The sequence below is a fragment of the Eschscholzia californica genome, unplaced genomic scaffold (assembly GCF_041429995.1).
Source record: "Eschscholzia californica isolate CP2 unplaced genomic scaffold, dmEscCali1.0.p SCAF_3, whole genome shotgun sequence".
Lineage (NCBI taxonomy): Eukaryota > Viridiplantae > Streptophyta > Magnoliopsida > Ranunculales > Papaveraceae > Eschscholzia > Eschscholzia californica.
Genome location: NW_028238420.1, coordinates 11,165,817 through 11,181,628, shown reverse-complemented (window position 1 = coordinate 11,181,628; position 15,812 = coordinate 11,165,817). Strand labels below are relative to the sequence as shown.

The 15,812-nt window shown below is 34.7% G+C and overlaps 1 protein-coding gene across 29 annotated transcripts; it reads right to left on the bottom strand.

The window, feature by feature from the left end:
* Positions 1 to 9,247: 9,247 nt before the first annotated feature.
* On the bottom strand, positions 9,248 to 14,584 carry LOC147548377 (uncharacterized). 29 transcript variants are annotated; one of them, XM_086670816.1, is made up of 7 exons: positions 14,427 to 14,584; positions 13,020 to 14,315; positions 11,866 to 11,981; positions 11,331 to 11,394; positions 10,843 to 11,094; positions 10,250 to 10,335; positions 9,248 to 10,026 (listed from the first exon to the last, which is right to left on the bottom strand). In XM_086670816.1, the coding sequence occupies exons 2-4, from the start codon at positions 14,293 to 14,295 to the stop codon at positions 11,359 to 11,361; spliced, it is 1,428 nt and encodes a 475-aa protein (XP_086526942.1). In that variant the 5' UTR covers positions 14,296 to 14,315; positions 14,427 to 14,584; the 3' UTR covers positions 9,248 to 10,026; positions 10,250 to 10,335; positions 10,843 to 11,094; positions 11,331 to 11,358. The 29 variants fall into 29 exon arrangements, 28 of the variants coding, with proteins under 28 accessions (XP_086526942.1, XP_086526959.1, XP_086526957.1 ...); XM_086670833.1 differs by lacking the exon at positions 11,866 to 11,981 and having other exon boundaries at positions 10,250 to 10,827; positions 10,962 to 11,094; positions 11,331 to 11,472; XM_086670831.1 differs by lacking the exons at positions 10,250 to 10,335; positions 11,866 to 11,981 and adding an exon at positions 10,713 to 10,827 and having other exon boundaries at positions 10,962 to 11,094; positions 11,331 to 11,472.
* Between the last annotated feature and the right edge of the window lie 1,228 nt (positions 14,585 to 15,812).

Genomic DNA, 15,812 nt, shown 5'->3' with positions numbered 1-15,812 from the left:
AATAGCCATCGAGATTCAATTCGTCGATGAAATTTTTTTTATGGTTAGATCGTTTAAATTTTATGTTTATTATTCTATTTAAAAAATTTGAATATGTAATTGGCCCGTTAGTATGTATTATTATTCTATTAAAAAAATTTGGATATGTAATAGGCCCCGTTACTATTTTTGACATCGGACCCCCAATTTTCCAGCCACGCCACTGATACATATATATATATATATATATATATATATATATATATTATATATATATATATATATAAGTAATTGTGGCAACATAAGTAAAGGCAAGTAACAATCCACGAACAAACAAAAGTGATTTGATAAGTTGGTGTCTGTTAAGGAAGATGAAAACCACCATCCAAACCCTCTATAACCCACGTTGCGTGAGAGTGTGGCCCACAAGTCTACCCTTGCGTTAGAGTCGACCCATACGATTTGTACATAAGTCAACCTGAGTATGCCTTACCATGCGAACTCATCAGTCATCGCACTAACAATAGGTATAGAGATCGCACCAACCACCAAACTCAGCAATTTCCCACCAACTCACCACATCAAGAATATTAATCAATCATCATACCCTACCAATGTAGCTTTCATGTTCAGCAACAACATATAATGGATTCGTTACTTTAATAGAAAATGACAATTAGTCATGCATTTTCTTAACGTTATTGCAAAATTTTACTCATATAATCAAACATATTTGTACACTAATCATGTCAATTAGTAAGAGAGGTCTAGTTAAGAAAGTAATACACATTAGACATGCTAAATAAGTGATTTACCAATTTAAATAGTTGTTGAATTATCCAAATATCTTGTAAAAATGAACTCATATGAGTATAATATATAACAACTATCGTTAGATTAGATTATGAGTAGTTCAATTTATTAATTATTAAGATTGTGTTCCACCATAAATAAGCCTCTAATTATGATCCGAAGGGATTATACTTCCTGATTTTATGGAGTATTTAATCGAATGTAACCTATCAAATATCTATGTTAAAAACCCTAACTTTAGTTTGAATTATGTCGAGTTTTGGATGTATGAATACTATCTAATCACTTGATTTCCCCATGAAAAAGACTATTTAAGCCGCATGAAAGTATAATCCTACCTTATAATCCAACGCAAAGCAACCCCACGCGAAGAACGAACAATCACCCACTTTTAATCCCTCTTTTTTCCTCTTGTTCTTCCTTCCTTTCTATCTCTAAGGCACCAAAGTCCCCTCCCTCTCATCTAGCACTATATGGCTCCAACCAAAAGAATAAAAAGGAAGTAGGTTTTCAGGTTAAAAGAGGTTTAAATGGGTGTTTCCTATTTACACCCACTAATTTGGCTCCAGGGCCGGTCCTGACATTTTGGAGGCTCGAAGAGAGATCCGAAAATGAGGCCCCTATACTATACGTAAATCATAATTATAAAAACAAATACACAAGTACTTCAAAATTTTCATTATATTTATATTCCAAAAGGATAATGATGATTATATTCATTGAAATTTTGTTCTTCGTACATTTTTAGATGCACAACCACTAATAATTGTCGAGTAGTCAAGATTTTTTCAGTCATTTCTTTCTCAATCGACAAGATAGCTAAACCATTTAACCTTTCTTGTGACATAGTAGATCGAATACAAGACTTAATCAACTGCAATTTTGAGAAAAAATTTTCGGCAAATGCAACGGTGACGGGTATAGTTATCAAAATTTTGTATGTGATCCACACATTTGGATAGAAGCCTTCCATTTCTTTCAAATAACTTAACACTTCAATTGGTTTTTTTTTACCTCTTTTGGTACAAGATGTTTCAACACTTTCAACTCTGAGAACAAATCAAACCTGTCTATATCATATGACTCGTTAAACTTTAGAAAAGTTTCAAGGGAGGCACATGAATCTCTTAAACCGTCACCATCTATAGAGTTTAACTTATTCAAATCGAACAAAAAACTAAATATTCTTTTGTACTTTTGAAATTGTTCAAATCGACTCTTAAATGAAGAAATGACATGATCCAATATGTATGTGAAGTAATTTATTCTGAAGGATTCAGCTGATGGTGATGTATCTTCATTTACATTTTCGTCGAACTGTTTTCTTCTACGAGCGATACGTCTTTCTCGAAATATAGCTTCGACCCTCATTGTAATTGCAATCTCTTTAGCTTCAATCAGGCCTTCTTCAAATCCCACTTCTCTATAACTTTGAAGATAACGAATGGGTCATTCCAATTTATTTAATGCAACATTAATATCTATATCTTCGGTTTAAAGTGCTTTGCTAACAGAATTTACCATAAACAAAATATTATATCAAATAATCATGCTAAGCAAGAACTCAAAATCTTGCATTATTATACTTTCAGCATCATGAACTGTTTTTGAGTCATCACTTGTTTCCACCAATTTATGTAAAGCTTCTCGTATTTGTGGAGCTTGACACCGTATTGCTTTAACACTTTCAACTCGACTTTCCCATCGAGTTTGTGAAAGAGATTTTAGTGTGATACCATCAAAATCATGTACTTTCTCTTTCAAGATTTGGCAACGCTTTGGTAAAGATGAAAATAATACATGAATACTTTGCACTGCTCTAAAGAAAGAAGTCCCTCTAAGACACGAGTTAGACATATCACAAAGTAAAAGATTAAGACTTTGACAACCACAAGGCGTGTAAAATGCTCTTGGATTTATGTCAACCAGTCTTTTTTGCACACCTTTATGTTTGCCTTTCATATTAGATCTGTTATCATATCCTGGTCCTCTAACATTATTGATATTCAAATAGAGATTGTCTAATTCATTCTTAAGGACATCAAAAAGACCTTGTCCGGATGTATCTTCCACCTTTAAGAACCCAAGAAAAAATCCTTTCACTTTTATAGGAGTTCTTGCAACATTGACACATCTTATTACTAACGATATTTATTCCTCATGACTTATATCAGGAGTGCAATCAAGTATAACGGAGTAGTACGTGGCATCCAGAATTCTATTAATAGTCATGCTCTTAGTCTTAGAAGATAATGATAATGAATTTCGTCACTTTTAATGCGTTGAAGGTGCAATTTTAATACTTCATCAAACTCCGCATCCCATTCAATAATGCCCAAAAAGTTCCCGTTATTTTCTTCACCAATCTTCTCACTAGTCCCACGAAAGGCTAGACTTTTCTTGCAAGAGTTTTCACAAGACCAACTATCATTTTTAAAACTTTTTTCCAATGTTCATTCTCTTTGTTAAGTTGTTTTTGAATATATTTGTCAATAGTTTCGACTCTTTGCAATCTAACGTTTAAGTCACGTCATTTAGTTGAAGCTTCATAATGATCTTTACTACATTCATGACCTTTAAGTCTTCCCATAAGATTTCTCCAATCTTGAAATCCTTCAAATGCTAGTTGACTAATATTTCCATAAGCGAACAACTTACAACAAAAAACAATATACTTTATTTTTCGAAATTGAATATACAAGTCATATCCTATCATACTTATCACTATTTATAGTAGTACGAGTATAATATGCCGGAGAGAAACGTCTACCATGTTCATCCAAAGGAAAACCTAATTTGGAATTCTTGTCGGATATTTTTATACCAAAAAGTCCCTTGAAGTTTGATCAATGATGTCCCAATTTCCGGATCAAATATATTTATAGGTTCGTGTTCTTCATTGATTAGTTCTTTATTTACGAGATCTTCATTTGTATTGTCACATAAGGGTTGACTTGTATTCTCTCTCTCAATATCATCTACAACGTCCTCATTCATGTTATTATCATTTGTTGTAACATCTTCCGCACTTTCAATATTTACGCTTCTATTGTGTCTAATAAATCGACCAAGGGCACCAACTTGAGATTGAATTAGTTCTTCTCTTCTCCTCTTTTTTTTTCGGATTCGGATACATACTTTCGTACTCTATTTGGAAGCATAGCTAAATCTTCAAAAGTCAATTTGAAAAACTATATCACATGATAATAAGAAAAATAATAGCTTAATAGGAACAATAGTTAGCTAGGTTTTGTCAAATATTAATTGACTAGTGATAATTGAAACATCTAATAATTTATAGACTATAAACAACACATTACTTACACATATTTCATATTTAATAAGATTAGAGACCAAAGAGTGAGTGAAAAAGGGTACCCAATACACAGGTATCGAAGAAATCAAATAATAATAATAGTTGAACAATACCTTTATATAATAGTAGATTACTAAGATTAGTATTAGAGAAAGAAAACAAAAATTACTTCTTAGTGATGATTTATGTTGACTTGATGTTGTGTTAGTGGAGTGGGAAAAATAATGGTAGCCTTTAGAGCAAACCCAGTGGGAGACGGGGTGAGACCAAAATTTCAAGCACAATCGATTGGGGCGGAGTCCCAACTGACTGCTTTAGTTGCCCCTAACATTAGGGGCGATTGAAGCGTCTCCAAACATTACCGTTTGGGACCCAACGGTCATGTTGGGGACCCCTCCCAGCCGTTGGATCAAATCCAACGGTTGGAAATGGGTTCAACCCATATAAATAGGGGTTGAACCCATTCTCATTTCATCTCACTCTCACTTGTCTATCTCTCTACTCTTTCAATTTCTTTCCCTCTTTAATTTCCTTCAAATTCTTTCTATATTTTACATTTGATCTCCTATGGATCCACTAGATACTAACGAATTCAACGACCAAAGTTATATGGAAATGTTGTCCTCTAATTCTACTTACTCGTCGGCTCAATTAGGGGTTGATTATTATGAAATATTTGAGGATGATTTTGTGCACGAAGGGACGACTTCACCAAAAATAACTAAATGGGAACCATATAAGCCGGATGAAGATATTTTTTGCTAATTGGTATTTGAAAATCACATCTGATGCGGTTGTCGGAAATTGTCAAAAATATAAAGTATTTTGGCAAAAAATATCTGATGAATATAATGCGAGTGCAAAGTATCAACGCACACTTAGAAGTTGTAAATCTCGTTTCAGTGAGATAAGCTCTGAATGTCAAAGTTTTATATCTACTTTAAGGCTAGTCAATAGAGTTGTAAATCTCGTTCCAATTTACTCATATATCCCCTATCCCCAAATCTAACTCTCCTACCATGCCGGTTATCCTGCTCAACACCACTTACAGGACTATTACTAAAACCTAACAGATATACTAAAGCCAGAACAGTGTATTAAACAACTTTGGTTGGGTCCCCCGTTTGAGATCTCTATCAAATCTGTTAGTTATATAATAAAATTAAGGTTTGATTACTATTTCAAGTATATGCGAATATTAGTATGAGAAGATGGAAGAAATGAAATCCTGTATTGATTTTGAATTCAAAAGACCTTCTGCCATTTGACAAACTTATAATCACTTTTAGGCAACATATCAAAGGGGTGAGTAGTGGTCAGCCAAACTGACTAGACCGAACTCAACCGATGAGTTTTTAGATCGAATCGAAGTTGTTTGGCTCAACTTCAGTTGCGAAATTGATTAATCGTAACATGTTTGGTTTGCCTTCGGTTCGGGGTTGTGAAAACCGCTCGAGGCGAAACTGATATACACTAGGGTATATCTCGTGCCCTAGGGCACGGACACTTGTATCAATCAAATGTTACGAAATTTATTGTTTTATTTTATTGAGAGAGAGAGAGATTTTTATTAGTTATTATTTTTTTGTACTATTTTTTTTTCTTTTCTCTTAAATTAGTTATTATTTTATTGAGAGAGAGAGATTTTAATTTCTTTTTTTAATCCTTGAAATTTATTTTGTTTCTTTTTTTCTTAAATTAGTTATTTTATTTCTAAGAAGGAAAGGATTATTGTTTTTTAAATATGGAACTTTATTTCTACGAAGGACTATATCTTAAATTTTGAGAAGGGCTTCTACACGATATGTTTTATTATAAAAGGATGTTTGTCCCAGTCATCGTTTTCCCTTCTGTTTTATTATATAGATATATATGTATATATCCAAAATCAAATTACTACTCAATTTATTACCAAATATGAAAGTAAGTCCAGTCGTGTATATATACATATATATCTATATAATAAAACAGAAGGGAAAACGATGACTGGGACAAACATCCTTTTATAATAAAGCATATCGTGTAGAAGCCCTTCTCAAAATTTAAGATATAGTCCTTCGTAGAAATAAAGTTCCATATTTAAAAAACAATAATCCTTTCCTTCTTAGAAATAAAATAACTAAATCCAGTCGTGTATATATAGTTTTCTTATCCTTCACTAAAGTACAATATCATACCGGTCCAACCATCCAAGACAAGGAGGACCACCCCTCCACAAGATCCAACAGTGCAAGACATATTACATCCGATGGTTGAGATTCAATGTAAATTAGGTTTAAAGTCTTATACTTGTAACTCTATATCTATGGAGTACTAATTAGTATTGCCCGTGCCCGCGGGACACGAACATTCGTGTTTAACTCAATAGAGGAGGCAAACTAAAAATTACAAAATTACACTTTTTGGTACACAAATACTAATAATTCAACTAAAATATTTAAAATACATCAATAGTTTTGAAACAAAAATTTACAAACTTGATTAGTGGTTATGAAATTAAAGATCCAAATAAGTGTTTTAGACGTACAAAAATATCAGTCTTCTCAAATAAAAAACAGGCACGCATGTGTATGCTATTAGCCAATCTCGTCATTTCTTAATTTCATATGTTTTTGAACTAGGAAGGGAATGTATTATCAAAGATAGCAAAATTAACATCAACTCTTTATGAGAAATCCTCGCTTAATAACTTGATTGGGCCCCTCACTTAATAACTTAAAGATTGGGCCCCTCTTTATGAGAAATAAAAAACAGGCACACTGTTAAGCACTTTATGCTTGTGAGTACAAATATGTCGGTGATGATAGGACGGTAAACGGTAGCTTATCGGATCAGATATAAGCATACCCATATCCGATAACCTATCCAATATCTAATAAGCTATCCGTTAATCATCCGGTGGATATTATATATCAATATCTGAATTAGACTCCGATAAGATGAACGAATATTGGATAATACCCGGTATTCGAAACAAATTTTTTTCTTATTAATTTATTAACCATTAGATTTAAATAATAAATCTCAACTTGCCATTTTATATATTTGTAATCCCCTTAATTTTTTTGCTGCAAATTGGGTGGAAGTAACAAAACTCTAGGTAAGTTCAGTGTGGATGAAATACTAGTGGGTTTAAAAACCCTAATCCTCTTCACTTTTGAACAAAGCATGTAGAAAAGAGAGATGGTGCAGCCGCTCCTTAGTAAGCAAGGATAAATAAAGAAGAAAAGAGATAGAGTTTTGTAGAGAGAACGAGGCATGATTGTGGTATTAAAGGCATCTAAGGCGAAAAGAAGTAGATTTTCTATCTCCTAATTCTTTTGTAGGTTCTTTCAATTTATTCCATAACAGGGTTAGTATTGTTAACCGAATATTTCCCATTAAGAATGATTAAATGGTTTAGATATTGGTTTTATCTAAGATTCTATAAAACATCTACAGAGACAGTATTTTGGTCTGGTTTAAATTGAATCTGGTACCGATAGGTGACGAATTTGGGTTTGTATCTTATATGTTTGGAAAGTTTTATTTGTCTACTTTCAAATGCTTCACTCAGTGTATTAATCAGAGTTCTGGGTGAGGAGTTATGATGGTTTTTGTGTAAGGGGTCAAGACAGTCTCTAATAAACTAATTTATTAAAATAATTCACATGATTTCTGTTTTTTAGGCAATGTATCTCTTCGGTAGATACCTTCTAGTGGTGAGACTATATTTGTTAATTATTATTGTTATTGCTTGTTTGAGGTTGCAATCCACTTGAGGATCTACTATGAGCATTATTTTTTTTGTCATGTTTTGTCGGCTTGAATTGTTTGGTGACCTTGTTTGTAATTCTTTATAAGAGTCAATGTCTGTTGTGTATTGGTCTGATATACCGAAAGAGGGTTTGATGATTGTTCTTTTGGCATAAATTTGTGCGCATGCCAAGTTTGGATGCTATAAAGGTTTATCTTAGATAAAGGTGTGATCTTTTTATATATATATTGAAAAGGAGAAACATCGTAGTATTATCAGGGTTAGTGGTGGATTAGAATACGGGAGCCTTGAAAAACCTAATAATTAATCAAAAGTACATAAGTTATTAGTTTCTATAAGCGTTGGGTAAATCATACTATATTATTGTAAGAGTTATTTCCCAAATGACCCCCCACTTTATGATCAGCTTCCCGCGGAACCCCCTACTTTATCGAAGATACCCAGATGGCTCCCTTTGACCGTACAATCCATTTGACTGTTAACTTTTCTTGTGATTTTTCATAAATACCCCCATTTTTAACTATCTAGTCAACTTGCCCTAAACTCTCTCACTTTCTCTCTCTAAAAACTTTTTTTCTCTCTAAAAAAATTGATTCTCTCTCCCCGAAAAAACTTTCCCTGTCTTGAAAATTTCTCTCTCTCCTTTGAAAATCTCTCTCTCCCTTTGTAAGATCTCTCTCTCCCTCCCTGTAAAAAATCTCTTTGTTTCTCCCTCTCTCGAAATATTCAATTCGGGTCGATTGCAATTTTTTTATTCCATTAGCCATTTAATTTCCCTCTAGGGTTTTGCAAAAAGTTTTCTGTAAGCCATTTAGAATGAAGCACTCACACCAAAAAATGCCGCCTCTTAGAGTGTATGTAATGTTGATCCTGCAACTAAACTACATTAAAGGGTATACCTTCTTCGTCTTTGGTTTTTTTATTTGTTATTACTTGACAATCTTGCGATACTCGACTAATAAGAAGAGTGAACTTCGGGCACAAAGTTTTCTATAAGCATTTTAAGTCGAATTATCAACATATGTTTTAGTCATTCAGAAATCTTCAAGTAGACAAAATAAAAATGATGACTGTAGTGAAATTTAAAGAGAGAAGAGAAAAGATAGAGAGAGACTTGTGTGAATTTAAAGATAGAGAGAGAAAAAGGGGGGGGGGGGGGGGGGGAGGGAGATTTAATAAAAAGTGGGTAATTATTTTGACTTTTACATCTTTATCTTTTAAAAACTCTTTAAAAAGAAGGGTTGTAATTTACGAGAAATAAAGTTAGATTGTTGAGATTTATACTCCCCCGTCTCGTATTTATAGTCCATTATAGAAACTCACCTGATTTATTTTCGTTTTTTGTGCTCCAATATTGTCCTTATTAAATAAGAATGCTAGCATTTATTGTCATTCAATCAAGTGAATTTTATTGGAGAGAAGTAGTACATGCATTATCTTTCTTGATAAATGCACTTCATATCGATACAATTAAAGAGAGGCATATTTGTCAAAATATTGAATATAGGCTGTGTGGTTTGGGACTTTCATTTTGAAACAACCTAAAAAATAATAATGGACTATCATTTTGAGACTGAGGGAGTAAATGAAAGTTATGACATGGCATGAAAACCTATGTCATATGTTATATAGATATAACCTCTCTTCCAGGAGTCCTCACGTTACATAACGCTTCCCCATTGATATGTTTCAGCAACTCATTCTCTTCTATCCAGCCGTAGACGATGATGACGACGTGATGATCCCTATCTCTGCTGCCAATTAGTATATTACAATCACAGTAAGATTGTCAATGTATTGCCTCAGTGCATGCATACGTAGGTACCTCACACTCTGCTCCGGCTAATTGTGACTTCGCAGTCTAACAATATTTGCTCCTTCGTTTGCGCAATATCCCATATATCATCACATCCATTTATCAGGAACTCGTCGCTCCACACTCAGGACTGAGGCTGATCTCATTGGTAACTTCAAATCAACCTCTAGAGCATTACTCCCAAAGAGTACCCTATTCAAATACCCATCCTCACTATACCCACCAAAAATCTTGAGCTGAATTCGTTTCGATGGATATATTGGCTTGTGACGTTGGGATATCTCAACCGCTTCTCCTTTCCGGCAGAGTACTGCTATGGAGTCACCACCAGTAGAAGTTTGTGTCCTGTAAAGATATGAAATTGTAAGAAAACTTTGCAAATGGTGAAATAATGAATTGCATTCATCATTTACAAGAAAGTTCCTATCCCTTGCATCATTTTTGGAAAAAAATGTCATATTCCTTTTAGAAGATTATAAGATTTCTCTCGAGCCTCTTATACAGATCAAGAGAAACACATGAGTGAGTATTCAATAAATTTCTTTTGAACTTTTTAGCATGAACATACCTTCCATGATATAGCATTCATCAGGCGTAAACAGAATATTGCAGAACTTCCCTAGATATCAACGAAAGCCTAAATGACAATAACCACTGGGAGTAATTTGAAGTAAGGTTACATTTGGTATACAGGAAAAATCAGCAATTTGTGTGGAAGAAGATCTCTTAAATCAGCAAAAAGAGCAGCAGTGAGACTTCCCTTTCCCCGTAAGTTCTGTCTTTGATGCAGAACACATTGATAGGTAATAGAATATCAATGCAAAGTACGTTAGTCCTGATTCAGTTGGCTATCAAAGTATCCATAAACATAACCATTTATAATGGAAAAGGGTTTTGGTTGCAGTTATCTAGATATGAGGAGTTAAAACAAAAAAAAAATGGTTATCGGTCGGTCCACTTTCTGCTTCAAATTAAATCTATTGCACATATAGCTGAATTAAAATGTTGAAGTGTAACAAGATGAATCTTACCATCTTGCACGTGACTTTGTTGTTTCATTGCCTGCAACCGCAATTTTAGCCCACTATTGTCAGTACTTAGTCCACACTTACACACTTAGTCCAAACTTAGTCCACTTGTATCTCTCTGTCCAGAAGCAACAGGAAAAACACACATTAGTAAAAGCTGCTCTCACTCCAAACCTATAGATAACTCCGACATTAAATAAATGAGTCGAGCAACTACTGATGTGCCGCATTGATCAGCAGTAGGCAAGATACCTGCAACATTGTCAATTGAGCAGATACCGTTGCTGCTTCTGTTTGAAGGGTCTGCACCTTCCGTTCAAGTTCAGATATGTAGGGTATCTTCCTCTCCTTCGATCTAGCAGCTGATTGTCTGTTTGCCCAAATCCTAAAACAAGATATAAAAGAACATAAAGATATATATGTCCTTATAATTATGTTTCCAATAACAATAAAATAAAATTATACAAATTTTGTATCCATATAATGTATAATTACTCCAAATTATTCATCTACCCATCTTTCAAATCCTATATATGATTTCGCTTCTGAGTTTTGAAGAGATATTAACACATCAAAATGTAAACAATTTCAACCCACGTGATTTACTAATCGAAAAATTACCTCTTTGCGCGCTTTGGATCAACAAGAGCTAGCACTTTGGATCAACAAGAGCAAGATCAGCAACCTTAGAAGCAGAAAGAGCTTTTTTTAGCTGCCAAAGACGCACCTTCAGAACCAGACATGATTATTTTTTAAATACCCACTGCAATAATAACCCAACTTGGATGAGTTGCAAAACCTAGACAACCTAGACTTTGAATTTTATACATACACATGTACCTAAGAACCTTCCAAAAATTTCATAACAATTCAAAAGTTTTTGAATATAAACCAACCCCAACACAACACAACACAACCTAATATAGTAGTATTCCAAGCAGCTTAATTTCTCTCATACAACTGATCGAACAGATATATGGCAGCTTAATTTCTCTCAGACAAAGAGAGAATGAGATGCAAAATGCATAACACAAATTAGACAAACATAGAATGAGGTGCAAAACTATATGTATAAATCGGGCTGAATGGATGGAGAAAAATCACTTAATCTCGTGAAACGAAAATTTTTAGATGAAATGAAGAAAAAAATTCATACCTGCAAAGAAGGAGATGAAATAAGATACAAACCGAAAAACATTAGTACTTGGAGAGGAGATGAAGATGGAACACTGCAAGTGAAGGATTTTGTAGAGTGGGAAAGTCGCATCTTCTCTGGAGATCAAGATGAAAAGGATGTTGATTTTGAACTGTTTGGTTGGAACCATAGGATGAGAGAGGAATTGATTGCAGTGTCCTCTATTCTCGCTTACCTTCTTCTTTCACACAAATATAGTATAGAGAAAAATAGTTGACAGAGAGACATAATTACTTTTTTCAAAGAAGCAACATACTTCAATGAATTTCATTAGAAATGAACTGTAATTGTTTAGCCGTTTTCTTGAAACTGTAGGGGCGCTAATAACACTTGGCAAGACGCTTTTAGTACTTCACATCCTAACATTTATACTTTAATATTGATCTGGGCTGATGGGAAATGAGGGATGTGCAATCAATTATGAAGCACTTATGGGGGTCTAATATTCACAATTGCGCTAATGGGTATAAATCTAGATTACATGACCTGTTCAAAAAACTGAATTTCATGTGAAAGTATATAGCCTATAGGAAATATAACTCTTTGCTTTGTCGACTTCAAGGTAATCATTTTTTATCCGATTAGCATAAGAAAGCAATATACAAGTTCTTACTTGATAGTTATGATCTAAGATAGATGTATAGAAATTGTTCTTTTTTTCATTACGAACTCAACTTAATAGTTTCCTATAATTAAAAGCGTGAAAGTATTCCGTCGATAGGAAGTGATAATAGTTTTATTTCCGTCGAAGTATGCGCATACTTGGGCATCATAGCAACAGAAAGTGACGTTTTTAAACACTTTGGTGTAATACACTTTTATATATAGAATCACTTCAGAGTAACTCATTGAAATGAACAGATTTCTTACAATCAAATACAACCGTAAGTCCTAAAACCGAAATATAGAACATTTCTCGAAACTTATTGAAGAAGTGTTGATTAGATTTGTGAACTTTCTACTAATATCTGTGCAATACAAGTTCTCATTGACAAGAAAAGAAAGGAAACATATATCAACTACACAAGAAGAAAGAGCAAGTTCTTCACATAATGAAATATTAGTATTAAATCAGAACAAGGGCTACTACTACTACTACTACAAAGGAAATTTACCTTTTCCTTCCCTTTGTTGTTGTAACATGAACTCATTGAATTGTCGAGATCTCTCTCTCATACTTGAAATGATTTCATCTGTTCTTTCATGAACATATTTTGGCAAATCAACTTCCATATAATCAAACCATTCACCTAATGTTAGCTTCTCCCAATCTATCTTTTGGTAACCTGGTGGAACTAAATTCTCTTTAACACCAGACCTACTTCCCGGTTCTTCACGAAGTTTTCGCTCCAACTCTTCTGCATTGTTAGCATTACCTGAATCCTCAATCACCTGAATTCCTGCAGATTCTGAGGGCTCCTTCTCTTTTGAAGTCTTTATCTTCCTCTGAGCCACTCGTCGTGTCGTCTTCTTCTCTAATGGAGCCACATTCTGAGGCTCATCTTCTCTTGGGGCACTGCTTCTTTCTTTCTTCTCTTCTGCAATTGGATCAACATTTGCTACTTCTTTAACACCCTCTTGATCTGCATTGTCCTTTTCCGAAATCGTTGGAACATCTGAAACTGTAATAGGTCCATCCTTGGAACCTTCCACTTTTTTTAGAGCTCCCCGTCGTGTTCTCTTCTCTTTAACAGGGACAACAATTTTCGGTTCTTCACGGATCTCTGAAGCTAATTCCGATTTTTTGGGAGATTTCTGTACCACTACTGGCTCGTCCTTTTCTTTTCTGGATCTTCCTCGTCGAGGTCGAGTAGCTGCAGCAACATTAGCTACATTATCTGGTTCTTGTGAAACTTTTTCCATTACAGATACAGAAGCTAACTCAGATTCTGTTTCTTTGACTTTTGAGGAAGCCCTAGTGTTTCTAGTAGCTGCTCGGCGACTTGGAATCCTTCGTACTTGTTGTTCTTCGACATTTTTAGCATCAATTTTCTCTTCTACTGCAACATTTTTGTTGGTTTTTCTATTACCTCTTGTTGGTTTATACTCCTCTTCAACATCTACCACTTCATGCTCCACAATCTGAACTTTAAATGATGTCCATTCTCCAATCTTAATCAAACTTTCATCTCTAAGATGGAAATCCTTAAGTGGTTGAATTTTAGTCCCATTCACAAAAGTGCCATTTGATGAATCAAGGTCAGAAATAACCCATTTATTGTTCTTGAACTCTATTCTTAAATGGTTAGATGAAATGCCAGAATCTTTAATGGTAAATGTGTTACCTTTAACAACTCTACCGATTTTTATCACGGATCTAGTTGTACAATCTAGGGTTTGTCCTTCTTTAGGACCTTTGTCTACTGTCAATTTCAACGTAGAGTGTTCCATAACTGACTCGATTCAAGACCCTAAAACGAAGAAATGAAAGGAAAATTTGAAATTTAGGGGTTGTTATGTTTAAGGGTTTTAATGGAGAAATTTAAAAGGAAGATGAAATTAGGGTTACACTGTGCTCATACCTGAGGATCGAGTTGGTAAGCTTGAGTCCGATTCTCAGTAATAATAAGTCGAAGACAGTGCCTTTGTCTCGAGTAGTCTTTTAAAATGAGTATTTTATTTTCTGACTTCCCGCCGAAGCCATTAAACTCAGACTGACCCGATAGATTTTTAATGGGCCAAGTTCAGGTATTGGAGGTTAACCAAGAATATGAGCCCAAGCCATCTGGGCTAAAGAACCGGGAAGTTAGCCGGAGGCCCGGAGCCCTTCCACAGTCTCACCTATAAGTCTCCGGGTGAGAATCAGGCCAAGATAGGCGACGCTGTGCTTACTCCCTTATCGACTTGTGTCAGGTCGTTCTGGCTCTTGAACATTAGGTTCATTGAGCTTGTCGAGTGGACGCATGCGGGTAAGAAGCTTTGTAGTATCCTAAAATGTATATGGGATTAAAGATTTTGTGCCGACTCGATTTTACCTAAAGGGCATATTCAATTTTAGTCTAAGAATCGACTTCTTTGATTTCTGACCCCTACTTTTCATCTCATTTCTCTCTCTCACACACTCTCTCTCTCTCTCACTCTCACACATACACACAATTCCTGCAAATGAAAGTTTTCATTCTTCGGAACAAGACCTCGAGGCTAGAAAACTTTTGGGAGGGTTTTATGATCGACCAACCACAAAGTGTGAAACTTTGACGAGGATTTCCGTAACCCTCCTCGAGGTTTGAGATTTAGGGAACGAAAGAGACATAGTGAAAGAGACAGGGGTGGTCAGCGGTCGAAAATGGTGGTGGTGGTTCGAAGTTATGGTGGTGTAGGTGGGGTAAAGAAAGAAAAAGGGAGAAAAAGACACGAGGAGATGAAGATTAGGGGGCACAAACACAATCAAGATAACTTTTGGGTTAAAAATAAATATGCCTCAAAAGTAAATCATGATTGACTAAGTATTTATTTCCTACAGACTTTTTAGGATGCCCAAAACATGGAATTCTACCCTGAAACATACTTTCCACATGAAGTTTAGAGTTACCAAAAGTTGTCTGATAAACCTAGTAAGTTCTGTCCTAAAACATACCTTCTACAAGTAGCAATCAATTAAGGTTAGGATAATACCACATTGGTTGTGGAAGGGGCATGGAGTGTATTGATAAGTGGGAGAAACTTTATCTTAAGAGCTAGCTTTTGGGGAGAGAAAGACCCAAGACTACCCAACAGTGCTATTAGAGTACCTCCCCTAGACAGTATGATGATAAGATCATTGCTGAAAGGCAAGCATGAACGATGTAATGGTATTGTTGGCTTGGGGATGGTGGGCCCTTTTCATAAGTTGGAAAGGGGTGTTTGTTGGGGTCCCTCTTTATGTATAAACGACTCCAAGTCGAAATATGATTTTTCTTATTCCTTTT